Source organism: Vipera ursinii (assembly GCF_947247035.1).
Source record: "Vipera ursinii genome assembly, chromosome: 2".
In the NCBI taxonomy this organism is placed as follows: Eukaryota; Metazoa; Chordata; class Lepidosauria; order Squamata; family Viperidae; genus Vipera; species Vipera ursinii.
In genome coordinates, this window is record NC_139513.1 from 59,138,775 (window position 1) to 59,158,077 (window position 19,303).

Sequence of the window (19,303 nt, forward strand, 5' to 3'; positions counted from 1 at the left end):
GTTTTTCCTACCTGGTTGAAAGTGTTAATTCCTGCAAGCATAAACTGCATATGTACTGTATATTAGCACTCAGCCTCATGATAGGCTGTGAATCCAGAAAGCTCTATTTGTGATAGCTGTTGGCAAAAACATTCCTACCAGGCTTACAAAACCCTGAGCACATACTGTGAAATCTCCCTTATTTGTATGTCTCTGTGAAGTTTTTCTAAGGAAAGAATGGTGGACTTTGATCTCTGTCTGAGCCTGCGATTCCAAGCATGTTTATCAGGAAACAAACCTGACTAAATATAGCATGACTCTCTACTAAGTAAGATGCAATAGAGAGGCTTACACATAAATGAATAATTTTCTCCCCATTCTCAGCAGAGAGCTAAAAGCCAGCCCATATCCAGTTCTAATTCGTCCAAATATTCCAAATCAAAAGCATTTTTTAAAATTCCATTTATATCCCGCCCTTCTCCGAAGACTCAGGGCGGCTTACAAGCTTAGCAGTAGCCTTCATTCTATGTATATGCCTGCTTATTAGGGCTTTCACACACACACCAAGCGGCATTATTACAAAGTCAGCTTAATTGCCCCCAACAATCTGGGTCCTCATTTTACCTACCTCGGAAGGATGGAAGGCTGAGTCAACCTTGAGCCTGGTGGGATGCGAACCTGCACTAATTGCAGGCAGCTGGTGTTATTTTGATTATATTTATTATATATTATATTGATTATATTATATTATATAATTTTGATTATATGACGACTGTACAAGTTTATTGCAAAACAATAGAAAGACTATACAAATCCTGCAATAGAGTATTATCAATAGCAGAAGATTAACTTTAGAGGAATTTGTATATTAAAACTGGCCCATGCTGAAAATAGCAATACTGCTGCAGCAAATGTGTAAAAACATTTTGTCATGTAGGACAACCTGTGTCACTACTTGTACTCATTAAAAGAAATCAGTTGACAAACAGTGTGCCGTTTTCACAGAAGATAGCAAGTGCTTAATTTTCTTTTTCTTATCAATGGTTATCACACAATGGTATTTTAAGTGGCAGTGTTTGTGAGAATTAAAAAAGATATCTGCACAATTTCACAGGCACTCTAGATTGTGTTTTGGGAAACATGGATTAGCAAAGGCAAAAATGAAAAAGAAAACCCCCAATCAAGCAAGGCAATAAATAATCTTATGAAACATTAAGGTTTTGATTTGGATTGATTTTAAGGTATTCTGGAACATCACATCTAGTCTACTAGCTACTCCGCAACATTAACATCTTGTTTGGTTACAGGATGCTATTTGATATACAGCACAAAGTACTGTTTTAAGATGTCATTAACAATAAGCCATAAGAACAGTAGATACTTAATCAGGAGGAAAAAAACATCTCTGCAGACCACGCTCATAGTGTGAACACTCTGAGAGCTTGACGTGTTTGTCTCTAAAATTAGCTGAGGAAGTGGATGAAATGGTTCTTCCCTTTTGCAAGTTCTATGTACTCCGTCGCCAGGAACTCAAACTATTTTCCTATTTCCATAAAATGTCACTATCGTATTTCAATTCTTCTACAGCTATCATTTATTTCTAAAGGAAGATTGAAAATAGAAGGGATTTTCCAGCAGCCCAATTCTGCCTTCTTTTAATATATCTATGGATCTACGTAATTGCCCAAAAGTGTCGGTGAAGACACAGAAAGTCACAACAGAAGAATTCTGGAGTGGTGCAAGAATAAGATGGCATGTCAAAGATGTCTAATTGGGATATAATGCTTAAAATACCCTGCTTGGAAATTGCTGTATGTTTAAAGAGTTCACTATTACATTGTACATTTCTATGCAGTATTTACAGGTATCTGTAAGAATTAAATAACACCAAAAATGCAGCCTGACATTTTGAATTGTGATAAACACATATAATGATACAGTATACATGTCTCAATTCTGCATGTATCTGCATAAATGAGCATCTTTCCCTAACAATGAGGAGTTAAAATGGAATCTACTGCTACAAATGCTTCAGATAAATTGTTCTCAGTCCTATGAAATAACTCTGGAGCTCACTAGATGAATCCCAAAAGACACAGACCTGTAAAAGCTCAAACCAATCCCCTTTTCTATAGTTTTGAAATGTCTAAAATGTATGGCAGGAAATAAAGTGTAGATAGCAAAAGGTTATATTCCTCCTGCCAGGAAACCTTAAGCTTCCACTTTATGTTACATATATATTCCATACTGTAAACATGCTATAAATCAAATAATAAGACATAATTGTTATGAACAGAGTAATTCCCTATTCCTAGCCATTGTTTTGTGGCTTACTCTCACGTAAAAGCATGCCTGACCTTTATAAATAAAAATTAAAAAGGTAGCAATTGGCCTGAAATCTAAACCCCAATATGAGTTAAGGAATATATCCAAATTATAAACTAATTAGTGGAATATGGACAAGAGTATTTTGACTTGCAAGATATTATTTAGGTTAAAGGTTTTGGTTTGCACAAAAGAGTATTAACATACTTGAGTAAAAAGGTACCTTGGTTGTGCTTGTGGCCTATTGGTCAAAATCAAGAGTCCTACTGTTAGCAGAGAATATAACCATGGATGCAGCTAAGGCCGGTATTCTAGTCTAGACTGTACTTTTGTATTTTACAAATAAATGTGAAAGCTTTCATAAACCAACTCTAGGATAGTAGTGGAGGTCAACTTCTGGGCGCCATCTGGTGACTGTCATAGCATATGAAAAATTGCAGGTTGAATATAAAAGGAATAAAAAAGAAGGGGCATGAGTTAAGAAGTGGAATAAAGAAAAAGATAGATTATGTGTCTTTAAGCATGAGAGAAACGGAAGGTTGCAACAGATTTAAAAGAAAGAAGATAATTAGGGAGAGGAATTGATGAATTCATGCAGGGAAAGGAAAGTTTAGGTTTAATATGGTGCAAAGTATGAACTGAGATCATCTAGGCTCTTCTCAATACAAAAGCAAGAATCCATAAGTCAATGGGTGAAAGAAAGAGAAAATGCAGGCTAATTTTGGTAGAAATAAATAATGGCTGCAGAAGTAGATGAAAAGGCGTAGACAAGGAGTTTCCACCAGAGAGAACGAAATTAAAAATAAATGCAATAAAATGATTTAAAATAAAACCAAAGTGTGGGAATGTGGGAAACTTCAGAGATTTGTATAATAAGGTTAATATCTAAAAAAACAGATGGAAAAAAGTAATAAAATGTGAGAATTCTGAAAAATGGTCTGCACTGTTCTTGATAGAACTGGAACAATGTTAATATACAAATGATATTTGCTAATGGAATGGCTATGCTACTAGTTAGTTAACATATGTATAAAGTTAACATATGTCTAAAGAGTGTATTTGTAGTTGATGATTAGGAGAATACTGTCATTGTTTCCTTATACAAAGGGAAATATAGCAAGAGAGAATGCAAAAACTACAGGAGTATTAATATCTTATATGGGGCCAGGAAAGAATTTGGCAAAATTCTGGTGGATAGAGTTTGAGAAATCAGCAAAATTTGGAAAATGCAATAGGCATTATGCTGGACAGGGGGTGCACTGACCTAATTTGGGAAGAACGTATGAATCTGAGAAAGTTGGTTGAATGTAATCTCCTTCTGCCTTCTCCAACCTAATATCCTCCAAACTTCTTAAATTCTCAACAAGTTTACGCAATAACTACTCCCTAAAGCCCTGATGATCAAGTATTCTGGAATTGCTATCCCAACATATTTGGAGGAAGTCAATTAGAGAAGGCCACTGTAAATAATTTTTAGAACACAGCATCTTCTTTTATCAGTGATCTTTAATTGAGGAGCTTTGACATACTATTTCGTTTGCCTTCTCCATCACCTTCCTCTTCATTCTCTGGGTCAATGTCTTCTGCTTGGGTAATCCAATCCAAATAACCTTTGAGATCTTCTTCCAGCTGTTGTTTTTCACGTAGTTTCTGAAAATCTCCCCTGGCCTTGGCTTTTTCTCTTTCCTTGGAAAATTCTCTATGGGATGCAGATAAAACATGAGATACTGATTTATGAAACTACATAGCTTTTTTTTTTTTTAAAAAAAAGAACAAAATTCAACCCCCCCTCCCCCATATTTTTTCTTTATTTTTCCTTGACAGGATTATATAAATAAAGAAAATTTACAAAAATGCAAACACTTTCCACATATCACACAGCAACTCAAATCACTTGCCATGCTACATTCCTTATGCATTAGACTTTTAAGGACTCATAACAATATGCATTCCAAACCTTTCGTCTACCAGAATTGCTCTGGCATCATTCTGGATCTCCTCTGAAGTAGACTGGACAAAATGCTTTCTTTTCTCTTCTGAAAACATAATTAGGGTCTGGGGAGGCCCTGCCGGCTATTTTATTTATTTGTTTGTCTAATTTATATAGCCTCCCATCCCACATGAAGTATCCCTGGGCAGCCTACAATATAACATACTATCAAAACATACTGCAAAACGAATTAAAAACAAAACAATAGACAGATAAAAACAAAACCACAAGCAGGAGAATTTTACTCATAGTACAGCCAACATGCAGGTTCTCTCTAAGGGCTTTTTGGAAAGTACTGTAATGAGGATTGGGGCTACCCTCATCTTAACAGGGAGGGTGTTCCAGATGGTGGGTGCCACAGCAGAAAAGACTCACCTCTGGGTCCTATCAGATGGAACACGTGGCAGACGGGACCCACAGCATGCCTCTCCTGCCAGACTCAGTGGGGCAGGTAAATTTGGGGAAAGGACAGTTGCTTTGATACCTGCCCCCCCCCCCGTGCCATATAAGGCTTTAAAGGTCAAAACCAGCACTTCGAATTGTACCCAGAAGCAAACTGGTAACCCATGCAGCTCAGGAAGCAGAGGTGTAACGTGCATACTTAACTGCCTGTGCTACTGCGTTTTGCAGCAGATGAAGCTTCCCCGATACTCTCCAGGGCCAGCCCCTTGTAGAGTGTAGCACCACTGTTGGATGAGTCAGGTTGCAGAGGTTTCTAGTTCCAAATCTAAGTAAAGTACCTTCCAGGCACAAAACTGCTGTCCCTGTCTGAATTTGGCAGGTGTTTTTATTCATTGCCCAGAGAACACCAGATTAATAATATAATGAATATATAAAAATGTCCTCAAATTGCACCCTGGGATGGTAGTATTTATTGCTTGAAACTCAAATACTTTGGCCACCTAATGAGAAGGAAGGACTCACTGGAGAAGAGCCTAATGCTGGGAAAGGTTGAGGGCAAGAGAAGAAGGGGATGACAGAGAATGAGGTGGCTGGATGGAGTCACTGAAGCAGCAGGCGTGAGCTTAAATGGACTCCAGAAGATGGTAGAGGACAGGAAGGCCTGGAGGAACGTTGTCCATGGGGTCGCGATGGGTCGGACACGACTTCACAACTAACAACAACAAGAACCATTATTGCTTGTGCAACACCAAAGATCAATGTCGTTAGACTCATAATCATGTATGACCCTGCCCTCACCCTACCTGAGATACAGATGGCTCCGATCCTGTTGAGTCTTTTCACAAGATATTGAAGACTTGGCTGTTTTCCCAGGGATTTGGGTCAGATGGTTAGATGGCCTCTGTTTTTTTTTAATTTTGTATATGTGTGAATGGTGATATTGTTTGTTTTTGAGTGCCTAGGGTTATATGTTGTGGTCTTTTCTGTGTTAGCTGCACAGAGTCAACTGCATGAAATGGGTAGCTATAAAAAACACACAAATGAATGAATACATAAAATGTTGGTTTTATTTTTATCAAGACTCTTTGCGTTGGAGAACGGAGAGCTCTTATGTTCTCTTCCTATTTATCCTTAGCTCTGCTGAGAAACGGAATGCTGTCAAAGTGACTTCGTTTGCTTTTGCCCGGAAACTGAAACTGACAGTTCATTGCCATTTTCTATTTAGTGCATCATTATTTAAATGCCTTTTTCTCTTAATCCTGTGTGTGCTACGCTGCAGCTGTTTTTAGGAATGTACCCACATAATTAACCGAGCAGTTTCTTAATAGAGGAATTCAAGGGCACCCACCGTAAGAATAGCACGGCTGTAGGAATTGCCAGGAATGTATGTATTTGATTGAATAAAAGTATCCCTACAAACCCATTACTTTCCCACATAGAAGGATCATTCAGGGACATGCCAAAGCATTGGTCTCTTGCTGTCCTCAAGCAGGACAATAAATTCAGGTTATAGAAATAAATGTATATTTGAAAAGTGTGTTCCCATGACTACCCTGAGAAATATCTGTGCTTCCAGCAGAATTTGTCTTCGCAGAAAGTATCCTCTAGTGGTTAGCACCGTTCCCGAGGAGCAGATTATCCTGCCTCATTAAAAAAGCTCTTCCACTTGTAAATAAGAAATACTTCAAATATTTTATGTTGACAATATAATAACCCCTGAATGCTTGACGTTTTAAACGTGCCATTTTAAAAATGAACCTGTGTAACAAAAACAACCATTTTTTTTCCCCATATAATTCTTTCCCTCTCTACAAGGGGGCTAATTTTATAATATAAAGTCAACAAATCCACTGAAGGATAGCTTGCATTTTGAGCAGCTGCCTTAAATAGATGTGCTTGGAATTAAGGCTGTGGTTTTGACTAAACCAAAAATTCAACAGGAAAGCAATAAATAAAACAATTCTGAAAATTAAATCAAGTGTGATGAAAAACCTGGAGCACCGGGGAACTACCAGAGGACTGGAAGAGAGCTGATGTAGTTCTCATCTTCAAAAAAGGGGGAAAAATGGATCCAGGAAACTACAGACCTATCAGCCTGACCTCAATACCTGGAAAGATTCTGGAAAAGATAATCAAGCAACAAATCAGGGAACACCTAAAGTCATTACCAAAAGCCAACATGGGTTTGTCAAAAACAGATCATGCCAGACAAATCTTATTGCATTCTTTGACCAGGTGACAAAATTAATGGACCAGAGGAATGCTGTGGATGTAATTTACTTGGATTTTAGTAAGGCATTTGATAAAGTAGACCACAACCTACTACTTGATAAAATAGAAAAATGTGGGTTAGACAGCATCACCACCAGATGGATTTATAGCTGGCTGACCATCTGTACTCAGCGTGTGGTCCTCAATGGAACTGCATCTACATGGAAGGAAGTGTGTAATGGGGTGCCCGAGGGGTCTGTTCTGGACCCAGTGCTCTTCAACATCTTCATCAATGATTTGGATGAGGGGATAGATGGGGAACTCATCAAATTTGCAGATGACAACAAACTGGCAACACTTCAGAAGATAGGCTTAAAATACAGAAGACTCTTGACAGACTTGAACACTGGGCGCTGTCTAACAAAATGAAATTCAATGGTGAAAAAAGTAAGGCTCTACATTTAGGCAAGAAAAACTAAATGCACAGGTATAGTGTAGGTGGTACCTTGCTCAATGTGAGAATCACTTAAATATGAGCCAGTAGTGTGCTGCAGCTGCCAAAAAAGCCAACAGAGTGATAGGCTGCATTAACACAGGGATAGAATCAAGATTATCTGAAGTGTTAATGCCACTTTACAATGCCTTGGTAAGGCCACACTTGGAATACTGCATCCAGTTTTGGTCACCACAATGTAAAAAAGATGTTGAGACTCTAGAAAGAGTACATAGAAGAGCAACAAATATTAGGGGACTGGAGGCTAAAACATATAAGGAACGATTGCTGGAATTGGGTATGTCTAGTTTAATGAAGAGAAGGACGAGGGATGAGATGATAGCATGTTCCAATATCTCAGGGGTTGTCACAAAGAAGAAAGAGTCAAGCTTTCTCCAAAGCATCTGAAGGCAAGACAAGAAGCAACGGATGGAAACTAAGCAAAGAGAGAAGCAACCTAGAAATAAGGAGAAATTTCCTGACAGTTAGAACAATTAATCAGTGGAACAACCTGCCTCCAGAAGTTGTGTATGCTCCAACACTGGAAGTTTTTAAGAAGAGACTGGCCAGCCATTTGTCTGAAATGGCATAGGGTTTCCTGCCTGAGCAGGGGGTTGGACTAGATGACCTCCCAGGTCCCTTCCAACATCATCATCATCATCATTGTTGTTGTTTCTTGTTTCCTGAGAGAAATACTCTATTTAATGTTGAGAATGACTTTTTGGTTGAGAGCCCTGAGTACTTTTTTTCATATTTTTGCAAACAGAACAAATAACTCCAATGATCTAGCTTTGTGGTTTCTTAATTTTGGTTTTGTAAGTTGTGTGGACCTAACCATTGTTTTATAAACTATATAACATAGTTTAGGATATTGTATGAATCACACCAATTATGGTTTTGTCATGGAATATAGGCTGTTAGTAGGTTTCCAGGAGCAAAAAATCTCTCATTTATTAAGCCTTAGAAAATGGAAATGGTCAAGGAACATTGCTTTTTTGTAGAATGTGCTCCATTGAAGCAGCTTTGCATCAGCTATGTAAGAATTGCTCTCTTGGTCTGTGGCCTTGTGCAATTCACAAAGCAAGGACAGCTTTATGCATTTTGTTTACACAGATTTGTGTAGCTGAGGAGTTCCAGGTAAAAGTGTAAATTCTTTGTAAAGAAACAGTACTAAGCTATAATATGGGAAGAGAAAGAAAAGAGAAGCAGTGCTTCAATTTAGTGTTCAAGGAGAATTCCAATCACATTTGATTATACTGTTCTTGAATGTAAATATTTTAAAACTCTTTGTACAAGAGAAGAAAATATTGTTTCTCCAGAGTTGAGCTACATTCAAACAAGGTTGCTTGTCAAATTACTATCAAAAATACAGCAAGTGATACTCTGCTCAGCAGCTCCCCACTTGAATTCTCATCTTTCCCCCATCAACAGATGGATGAAATAGATGCACTTAAAGTAAGATGGTGAGGAGATTAAATGTTTTCACAGCTTGTTCAATAAACCATGATTAAGAAAACTATAATTTAGCACAACATGTGGACTCCAGTTTTTAAAAAGCTGTCTGAACAATCAACACATGATGTCAAAGTTCATACAGTAATTATAATTAGGAGCTTATATGTTCAATTATAGTAACATGAAACCACCCCATTAGATTAGCACTTGAGGTCTAAATCAGCTTTAAATATAGATTCATTTAATTAAATCTTTAAAATTTTGCAATTGCAAACAGTGTGAATCCTATTCTGAAAAGATAATAAAGGACAGTGGTTAAAATATTTTTCATCAATTATTCAATTTCAACCAACTGCATCCATTAATTAACTACTTGGTTTAATATGCATACTGCAAGGTTCCTTTTTTAATTGACTTAGTGGTCAGCCAGGACCCCTTCTCACACTTACAATTGTATAAAAATGTTTTGCTTTCCTTTACTGGCTGCATTAGTGTTATCATTGGCTGAGTGTTAAATTGTAAACTGGCATGTCTAAGTTCACATCTCATCCTAATTGCAAACACTCTGGGTGGTTTTGAGAAAAGGATTCACTTCATCCTGCAAACTGCTCCTGATAAGGGCATTTTGAAAGTAAGAGAGATAGAATTCCAAAATAATCCCCCAATTATTTGGAATGTAAAATAAGAGCAGATGTCCTCATGCTCTCTTATGTGGTGATTATTATTCAGAAGACTGTCTGGAGCATTTGATAACTCTTGACTTAAACTGAAGCATGCACATTTGTAATGTTTTGGACAATACAAATATATCAGATAAGTTTGCATCAAGATTATGTTCTTAAACTGAAATAGCAACTAGAAAAATATAAAGTTTGATGCAAATAAAATCCATATAAATGAGAACAGATGCAGGCAAATTTTAATATGAAATATGATTGGGGAGTGATACCTGATGGACAGCAGTGATTGAAGTAAAGTCTTTCTAATTTCTTAAATCAAAGTCTGGTAATCTGACCTCTTCAAATGTTTTGGGTTGTAACTCACACATGACTAGCCAGCATAACTAATGGCCAGATTAAGTATGAGTTAAAGTTCAAAATAGGTATGCATCAATTGCCTACATTTAACTTAATCTTATGAGTTAACTAGAAATTAAGAAGATCTCACTAAGAGATCTATCAATTGCCACCATAATTTAACAAATCAATGGCATCCAAGTATTTCTGTTAATGCATGGGTCAAATAATGTTATGACAGAGGTCAGAAGCGGGCCTTTCACTTGAATCCAAATTTTTAAATTATTTCAGCAGAATTATTTTCCTAACAGAACTCCTAGAAGGCAACTTTACATTAGTAAAGTTTAATACAGAAAAGGGTTGGACAGCAAGTTCAGAAACATCCCATATTTGGAGCCTATGCTTAGAGAAAGCCACTAAGAAAGCCTGGCATGTTTTACTTAGTGCTTTGGATTAATATTCTCCATCTTTGTTAAATATACGAGTTGTCTTGAAGAAGAGGTTGTGCAGTTTTTACTAACAGATCCATCTGCTGAAATGTCTATGAAAGTTGCTAAATGCTGCTCAGCTGTAACTGCCATCAGAAGCTGCAGGATTTGTATCATAATTTGACATGCTTGCTTTGGCTACTTATTGTGGGCTTAGATGTTACAAAGTTTATAATATATACTACCCACTTTATTTTCCTAGCATGCTAATGTCTTTGTTTATGATTTCATACTGTATCTCTGTATAGTTTTGGTCCGTGAATATAAAATTCTACATGCAGCTGTCTTTGAAAAGCATTCTAAAGCTTCAGAAAGCTTCCACCTGGAATGCAGATCCCATTTTGCTGCTAAGTGAACCATACTGGTTCCATATGGGTTCTGGGTGTATAATTCAAGATCTGCTTGTGTTTACTTGCAGGACAGCTTCTCTGCAGTAGTTTCTGCCTGTCCCACCAGATCTGGCAGAGAGGACACACTCTTGATTCCCTCAGTGAGACAAGGTCATCTGGTAGGTCCTAGAAGCATTTCTTCTGTCATAGCACCTGCCTTTCAGAATAGCTCCCTCCAGAATTATGGATGGCCTCAATCCTTCAGGCTTTTCAGAAGGCTGTGAAGATGTGTCTGTCCCCCCCCCCAGGTAGTGGGGACTAGGCCATTAGTTCTGGAGCTCTGGCATGGATGTAGCTACGGTGCCTATTGAGATTTTTATTGCATGGGGGGAGGGGTAATAGGTTTTCCTTTAGTGTTTAAGATTGATGTATTTTGTTTTGTTTGCTGCACAAGGTTTCTCCAGATCCAAGGGTGGGCATTATATGTTTGATTAATAAATGATATTTATGCCAGATAAGGGGCAGTTTTCCTCCATATCTCTCAGGTTGTGCCATGCCTTTTGTCTATTTTTAAAAATAACCCTACAGATTATTTTGTGCAACAGCAACCACTGGGAACAAAGAGAATGTGACCAATGCAGACTAGAGGAGATTGTCTTTGCCCCAGTGTCTATTTCAGTGTATGTTTACTTAGGTGCCTACATAGATTAATGAAATTTCCCCCTGTCCCAGGGGTGTCAAACTGCCACCCCGTGGGCTGGTGCACCATGTGGAGGCCATGTCCACCCCAGCTCCAGCAATGCGAAAAAAAGTCACGGTACGTCACGACACATCACATGACATGGCGAGCTTGACACCCGGGCTCTATCCTATAGAGAAACTTGTTACTGTTGAAAAATTATAATGATAAATGGAATGTGATTACTCCTCTCCACAACACTCAGGATAATTAGACAAAATATATTTTGTATTAAAACTGATCCATTGGCTATGATTCTGCTTATAACATTCTTCCTTTTTGGGATGCTTACAATACATGAAGCCCTAAAGGACGTGGGACCTGTCTCTCTGAAAAAAACCAAATTCTTCCCTATGAGCGAGCCTACTTCTAAATTCTTTAATTGTAGGAGTTTGAGGCTGAAACAATAAGAAAGCTTCTCTGCTCTATCTGCTTTGTTTTATGCAAAATCCATAATATAATACCCTCTGTTACTCATTCACTGAGAATCATTCACTGAGTTACATTCAGGTTAGCTGTGTAAGTTGGTTATATATATAATTGACTGGATAGTATATTTTAATGGGATTCTTATGTTATTCATATTTACCTTACTCTGATTAGGAAAAGGTGTAACATAATAAAGGAAATAAATTGTTTAAATACAACAATAAATTAAAATAGGGGCATTGAAACTATTTCATGAAAATAATGCCAGAAATTGTAAATCAAAGTTAACTAATATGCTGAAAGGAACAGAAGTGTTTCTTCAGTCCTATTCTCCAAGATTAGGAATGAGGTATGTGGTAAAAGACTAATCTTCGACTAATTCAATTCCTTAGGACTTCTGGCTTTAAAGCAATGGCCAGGATCAGTGAGTTTTAACCTTCCTAGGTTGCACAAATATTGTCCTGACTCACAGTTGGGTGGCTATTTTATAAATCAATCAATAAATTATGTCTATATTTAAAATGATATTCCTGTTTATATATAGTTCAAGCAGTAAGTGGTCCTCCAGATATTACCTCTCCTCAATCTTTATTACTGCATTCTTAAAGGATGATTTTCCATATCCCAGTCTATAGCCTGATTATTTCCTCATAGTCTTCCATCCATGTATTTATTATTCAAGCCCAACCCTCCTTAGCTTTCAAAATCAGGCAAAGTCAGCCAGGCACCTGCTCTAATTGCTCACAAATGGTAATCAAAACAATGGGTCACGTTCTGTTTCCCTGTTGTAATTTCAGCAGTAGTTGCAGGATAAGGCAGAGAAAGAAGAGTATGTGTTTTATGGCACATGGTGCAACCACTATATTTGGTTTATGTTTTTTATGATTATATACTACAAGCAATTTTCTGTATGTTAATACACAAACACTACCTTGGTGACTTTGAGCCAGTCACACTCTCTCAGCCCCAGGAAAGAGAATGCAAGGCCAAAACATTTCTGAAATTTCTGCCAAGAAAACTGCAAGACTTGCACAGGCAGTTGCCAGAAGTCAAGACTAATATGGAAGCATGTGCACTACTAACACAGAGACCTAGAGGATGTGAAAAAACTCACTGATTTGGAAACAGAATCTTTTTAAAGAACTCCAAAATAGTTTGTTCCCCTCTGGAACTCTGGAATGGTATGGTCTTTTCCAAAGGCAAATCTCCAAATTAGAGGGCATTTGAGGTCTCTCGGGAAGAGTCTGTCTCTAAAAGAGATATTTTTGGTCTAAAATACAGAAAAGTTCCCTTAAATTGATTCCATTTTGGAGGAATTATTTCTGGAAATTGTTAAATGGCTTCTAGAACAACATGTTTTAGAGGAGATTTAACATTGGCTGGAAAGAGAATGAAATGGTTCGGGGGTTTTCTAGAATGTTCCCTTTCCAAATTGTTAAGTTTTGCACCTGATAGGTAATCTGCCAGTATTCCAGGTTCTTTTATTTTTTTTAGTACAGGAAAGAAACCTTCTGGAACATGATGGTGAGATGATAACCTTTCCCTTTGGCAATGATGAAATGTCTTGCACTGATAAATTATTGTTGCTTTTACAACTGACAGCCAAGCAAGCCATTGATACTATTCCCTAGATTAAATTTCATGTCTTTAGACAGGATGTTTCCCTCAATGTTGCGGGAGCAACAAACACTTAGAAAAACTAAACAATTGGTACAAATAGAAAGAAAAATGAAGTGCGTGCTAAACTATGTCTTTACATGAATAATGTAAAGATAATTTATATGGAAGGCCTGTGTGCTAATGTGAATATTACATTTGGTGTGGGTAACAGGGAACAACAGCATTATCCATATTTGAAAATACCGCTTACACTGGTGTTTTAGAGCAGGGGTCCCCAACCTTCAGAGCTGACGGCCCAAGTGGAGGCACCTTTACGCATGAGACCACGTGCATGCGAAAATGGGGCTGCACTCACACGAATGGGGCCATGATTGTACACATGATGCAAATGGGGCCACAAATACTCGCGCAATGCCACAATGCTAGCACGAGTGATGTTGCTCTTGCTGTGATGATAGCACTGGCATGACACCACAACGCTAGCTGTGGTGACCCCTGTTTTAGAGTATTCATATCTATAAGAAGTGCAGAAGTATAACACTGGCAATGTTAGCTCTTCACTGAATTAAAGGAGCTGGAAAGCAGTGTAAAGGTGTCACAGGCAAGTACAATGATAAAATTCAGGCAGTCGGAAAAGCAAACATTCATAAAATGGCACCAATCCAATGCACATGCAGAAAAGCCAGCAGTGTAAAACTTAAAACAAATGCACAGACCATTTTATACACTGTGGTGTGAAATGCAATTTTAATTTAATGGCTTACCCACTAAGTACACCAAGTACCAGGTTAAGTACGAAAAATGAGCCCAGAATGATAAGACTAACAAAATAGATCCATGGCCATTCACATCCTATTGCATCATTTACCTGTAAAATGTAAGGAAATATGTTATGATTCAGTTGTTCACTATATAGCAGAGTCCTTTCACAATTGACAGATCACATAGGTATTGAGTGTATTAGCACCACCATCTTCTCTTTTTAACAGCACACTGCTTCAGCATTTACCAGATTTACCACCACTTTAGCACTTACGCATGATGTGTACAATTCCACTTATTTAGTCATGGAAATTACACAACTTTTTGTATCCTCATGTCATGTGGAAATATACAATTCTATTCTACTTATTTTATTTGTACAGACCAATTAATTCCTATTTAACTGTATTTTTCATATCTAATGCTATACTTATATTTAAACTGATTTATTGGGATTTTATTTGTTTTTAGAAAATAGCTTTGGATTTGGTCTTAAGGAAGCTCTGGTCCACTATGTTTTAATTTGAAAACCTTATCCCCAATTCTTTAGATTTAATCTCTATTCTCTACCTATGTGTTCACGGCAACTGAAATATGGACTCTGCTTCTAGGATGAAAAAGGTGTGTGCTTACCCGCTCAATACACCGAGAACAAGATTTAGAACGAAAAATGACCCAAAGATGACGAGACTGACAAAATACACCCATGGCAATTCAAATCCCATAGCATCATTCATCTGTAAGAAATAAGACGACCTTGTAGAAACATTTGCTTCCATTTGCAATAGTGATCAGTTGGTGACCAAAACACATGCATGTGAAATAAATTCAGTCACTTTTATAATGACCAGATATAAGGGGGGGGGAAAGAAGATTAAAACCACCCATCATTTTCTTCATTTCTTCAGACGTATATTTAGAAATATCAGGGAAAAATACAAAAGCACCAGAACTCCATACATCCTATATAATAAATTTTTACACACAAAAATCTATAGACAGAACTGAGTGGCAATACATACAGTAAAAGAAAACTTCTAGTTTTGCCAGAGAAGCAGTTAAACGTAGCTCTTGCAAAGCCAAAAAGGGTAGAATAGAATTGAGTTCTTAAAATTAAAGGCTGGCATGGGGGGGGGGGGAGAATCAGAGTATGGGTAATATCCAACATTTAAGCAAGTGCACTTCCACTTATGCGATCAGACAGTGTGAGCCCTGCATAGATACTAAGGGATTCCCAATTCTCACAAGCAAGATAATACAAGAAGCAACATTTATTATGAATTAGTACACTCCATCAGTGCAATGACAACACTGAATTCAATTCCAATTATTTAAATATGAAGTCTCGATGTTCCACTCCTTTCTTTTTTCTGTGCATCAATTCAAAACCAGGAATTTCTCTCCCTCCCTCCCTGCCTCCCTCCCTCCCTCCCTCTCTCTCTGTCTCACAAACACAAACACAAACACACAAAACAAACAAATACTGATTGTCCAAAGGACAGATCAGCATGGGGAAAGCTTTGCTGTTATCATTCTACCATCAATTCTCTTTTAATTTGAAAGATGTATTGTGGAAAACCATGTGTAGAAATTTAAAAAGATTACCAAATGCAGTTTTATAAACAACTCCTTAAAAACTTTACTGTGTACTCAGATAAATGAATACAGTATTTAAATTCACTGGTCTGCAGGGAGAAAGCCTTGTACATGAAAGTAGCTAAATTTTACCAGAATTGGGTCACTAATAAAGGAAAATTAAGTCCTGAGTATTAATTGGCTCCAGTTTCCAAGATACACGTTCAGGTCAAAATTGCATAAAATAATTTAAAATTACCAGGAGGATGTGCAATTATGCTCCATAACTTTTCTGCAAAATGTGATATAGCAATGAGAATGCTGCCACACCAATCATTATAAATTTATCTTTTTAATGATACCAATAACCTAACTTTCCATGCATTTATTGATTTTTCATGACATCACTCTGCAAGAAGTTCCACTGTTGTAATCAGGAGCCCAAAAGCTCTGCCTTACTCTAAGGCAATTCCAAATACTTGACCAGGTCATGTAGTTCACTCTGTGAAATTAGATGTGGTTCAGGAGGAATATATGCTGGGCTAAAGTTTGGGTCCTCTGACATTGATGGCCCCGGATCAGCTGCATTCTGCTCATCATCTTTATCATCATATGAGTCTAGAGAGTAGGATTCTGGTGGATCTGGAATTGGCAAGTCCTCCCCATGTGCAGATGGAATGTTTGGATATTCCAGGGTCCACTTCTTCTTTCTTGAGATCCCTTTTGCAACTGGGGGAACCATGCAAAAATGGCAGTCACTGCTATGATTGGTGAGTTCCCTCCACACCATTGGGACTATGAAAGGCATGGACTTTTTCTTCTTGTTTAGCCAATGATGCAGATAAGTTGCACATGTAATGCAACAATAACGAGGGGCCCAACTCTTGTCCTGTTCCCCTATTTGCATCCAAAATATAGGTGATATGCCTTTTTTTTCCACAGCCGTCATACTGCATTTACATACTGCAGATGTAACCTTGCCATAAATGTAGCAGAAGATATCTGCATGGTTTACACAGTTTTGAGGCATCTTGGCTTCTGAGGGAAGATATCATGCAACTGTTCCTCGAAATGTTAGGCAATGACACTTTCACAAGCCAGCAGATTTAACTATATGATGACCAAGACAAATGTAATAACAGAACAATAAATTACAGTTAGGTAATTTAGTCTCAAAGTGAAGATAAATTTATATACTTCCATGTGGAATCATTTTCATTGTTCTACCGTACTTTGTTGAGAAGTTATGAGGCATCATGATCATTAGACACCTCACTCCCTTGTAGGCAAATATACTCGCCTGTGTATAAATCTTTACTGTGAAATAGCTTGAAAACTTTAGCCAACCAGCATCTTTATCACCTGTTTTCTAATTCATCTAATCAAAATATGTAAGAACTGACACATTTTATCTCAGAGATCAATAATTTCCCATTTGTGAAAAATACATTGCATGAAATAGATAATTAATCAGGATAACGTTTGTTAATGTTATGGCAACCAGTTCGTATTATTGAGGTTTAGATGACAATAACAGAAAGTCACATTGTCAGAATATGTACATAGATGTTGAATATTTCTAAGATAGTTCTTGCTGTTACAATAGCAAAGAAAGAAAGAAAACTATATACATTTAGGATAGGATAGTGAAAGTTACCTTAATTTAGTTTTAGGACTAAGTCCAAAATCAGTTCCCCAACTCCCACATAAGTTTGCATCTGTTTTTAAAAGGCATACATACATATATACATACATACACACATACATACACACATACATACATAAATGCATACACAGATGTACACATACAAGCTAGGAAGAAAATACATTTGGAGGAATGGGGTTGGTCCATATGAAAGAGCACTTTGTTTTGTGTGTGTGCTTAATGATGAAGTGAGGAAAGAAAGAAAAAAGTTCAGATGTACAATAGCTCAGATTCCAAAAAAGAGAAAGATAGATGGACACATTGCATGGGTAAGAAAAATCTTTTGTTAATATCCTAAAATAGGTTAATGTGGTAAAAATTACATATTATGAAACAATTTTAGAAGCCTCGCTTTTCCTCTTCCTCAGGAAGAATGCAAGGAATCATTGTATTTTTTTCTCTCCAGACTTTCTATCTGCTTGGAAAGTTTCATGGTTTTAAAAAAAGTACTTTTAAAGTTTTGCTTTTTGTTTAATTAATTTTCTAACAACATTTCATTAAAAACAAAGGATCATGGAATCATAGGGCTGGAAGGGTCTTTGGAAATCTCCTAGTCCTGGGGTAGATAACCTTGGCTCTTTTATGACTCGTGGACTTCAACTCCCAGAATTCCTGAGCCAGCCATGTTTTATACAACAAGGCAGGAGACCTTATTGCATCTGACAAATGGCTGTCCAATCTTTTCTTAAAGACCCCCAGCAATGGAGCTCCCACAACTTCGGAAGGCAAACTGTTCCATTGATTAATTGTTCTTACTGTCAGGAAATTTCTCCTTAGTTCCAGATTGGATCTCTCTTTAATGATCTTTCACCTGTTATTTCTTGCCTTGCCCTTAGATGCTTTGGAGAAAAAGTCTATCCCCTCTTCTCTGACAGCCCCTCAAGTACTGGAGCTACCGGTATCATGTCGCTCTAAACCTTCTCTTCCATTAGGCTAGATATACCTAGTTCCCTCAAATGTTCATCACACAGTTTAGCCTCTAGACCCCTTATCATCTCTATTGTTCTTCTGTGCACTCTTTCTAGAGTTTTAGCATCTTTTTTTAATGTGGCAATCAGAACTGGATGTAGCATCCCAAGTGAGATCTCATTAGTGTAGTATAGAGCTCTCATATCTCATGATCTTTATGATATCCTTCTATTGATGCAGCCAGTGGTGGGATTACAATACCTGAACAACTGGTTCTCTTACTGGATGCAGGCCTGCAGCTCCAAGGCCTAGAATGGACTTCTGGAAGTAGCATCCATGCACTTCGAGTGGACTATTCTAGGCCTGGGAGGCCTCCTCCTGGCCTCCCAGGCCTAGAACAGACTTCTGGAAGTGGCATCCATAGGCCAGACATGTCAAACACAAGGCCCGGGGGCCGGATCCGGCCCGCGAAGTGGTTTCATGTGGCCCGCGAAGCAATCCTGGAAACAGTGAGGGAACGGCCCCCACTGCCTTGGCCCTGGCCCAGAGACCCTCCTCCTGCCAGAGACCCTCAGATCTGTCCCACTCCTGCCCAGGCCCCCATAGGCACCCTTGATGCGAACGATGTAGAGCTGGCCACACCCACCCAGTAGGCCATACGCACTCTAGCCACACCCACCCAGTAGGCCACGCCCACCCTGGCCATACCCACCCGGCCCCCTGAGGGCAACTGCAATACTGATGCAGCCCTCAATGAAATTGAGTTCAACACCCCTGTTATAGGCCTAGGAGGCCTCCTCCAGGCCTACAAAGCCTAGATTAAGCTTCCGGAAGCAGTGTACATTCAGCCGGTTCTCTGAACTCAGCAAAATTTAG

General features: G+C 38.0%; 1 protein-coding gene across 3 annotated transcripts in view; it reads right to left on the bottom strand.

Annotated features, from left to right (window-relative positions):
• CACNA1D (calcium voltage-gated channel subunit alpha1 D) overlaps positions 1-19,303 on the bottom strand; it is a 272,427-nt gene that overhangs the window by 130,888 nt on the left and 122,236 nt on the right. For all 3 annotated transcript variants that reach the window (XM_083353210.1, XM_083353209.1, XM_083353211.1), the window contains exons 8-9: positions 14,872-14,975; positions 3,834-4,003 (exon numbers count right to left, since the gene is read on the bottom strand). In XM_083353210.1, the coding sequence (XP_083209336.1) occupies positions 3,834-4,003; positions 14,872-14,975 (274 nt within the window). The remainder of the gene's footprint in view (positions 1-3,833; positions 4,004-14,871; positions 14,976-19,303) is intronic.